Consider the following 494-nt stretch of genomic DNA (forward strand, 5'->3'; position numbering starts at 1 on the left):
TCCATTTTACTGACATTGAATTTTATTTTATTTTTATTTTTCAAGATATGGGCTGACTTGAAAAGCCGGACAAAAAAGAAGATTGCCGAAAACACACCAAGCCTTAATGCTACCGGTGGTGGCCCATTCCGTCACTCTCCGCTTTCCGAAATGGAGCAGGCCATAGACAGCCTGGTTTTATATTTATACAAATTTAAGTGAAACAAATTAATGATAACGCTCAATAAACTATTTTTCGTGTTGAAATTTTAAAATCTTTTCAATAAAATTCAACCTTGCGTATTTTTCAGTGGGTTTTGTGTATTTAGAATATTTATATCGATTGATTGGTACTGAATGAATGTGTGCACACATAGCAAAAGCTGCATTATCTGAATGCTTATTCAGTGTTAAAAGTTAATGTTTCGTCATTCAGTTTTTTCAATCTTTCTTTGAATATGTTAATGTGTGCAATCGTATCTACTTTGAGTGAATGTAGAATTGGAAAATTATAA

At 32.2% G+C, this 494-nt stretch overlaps 1 protein-coding gene across 1 annotated transcript in view; it reads left to right on the top strand.

Annotated features, from left to right (window-relative positions):
- LOC108360197 (nuclear apoptosis-inducing factor 1-like) overlaps positions 1 to 201 on the top strand; it is a 529-nt gene extending 328 nt beyond the window's left edge. The window contains exon 3 of the mRNA XM_017612386.1: positions 46 to 201. Coding sequence (XP_017467875.1) covers positions 46 to 201 — 156 coding nt within the window. The remainder of the gene's footprint in view (positions 1 to 45) is intronic.
- The last annotated feature ends 293 nt before the right edge of the window (positions 202 to 494 follow it).

The sequence above is a fragment of the Rhagoletis zephyria genome, unplaced genomic scaffold (genome assembly GCF_001687245.7).
Source record: "Rhagoletis zephyria isolate East Lansing unplaced genomic scaffold, Rhagoletis_zephyria_1.1 Rzeph_scaffold_00535, whole genome shotgun sequence".
In the NCBI taxonomy this organism is placed as follows: Eukaryota; Metazoa; Arthropoda; class Insecta; order Diptera; family Tephritidae; genus Rhagoletis; species Rhagoletis zephyria.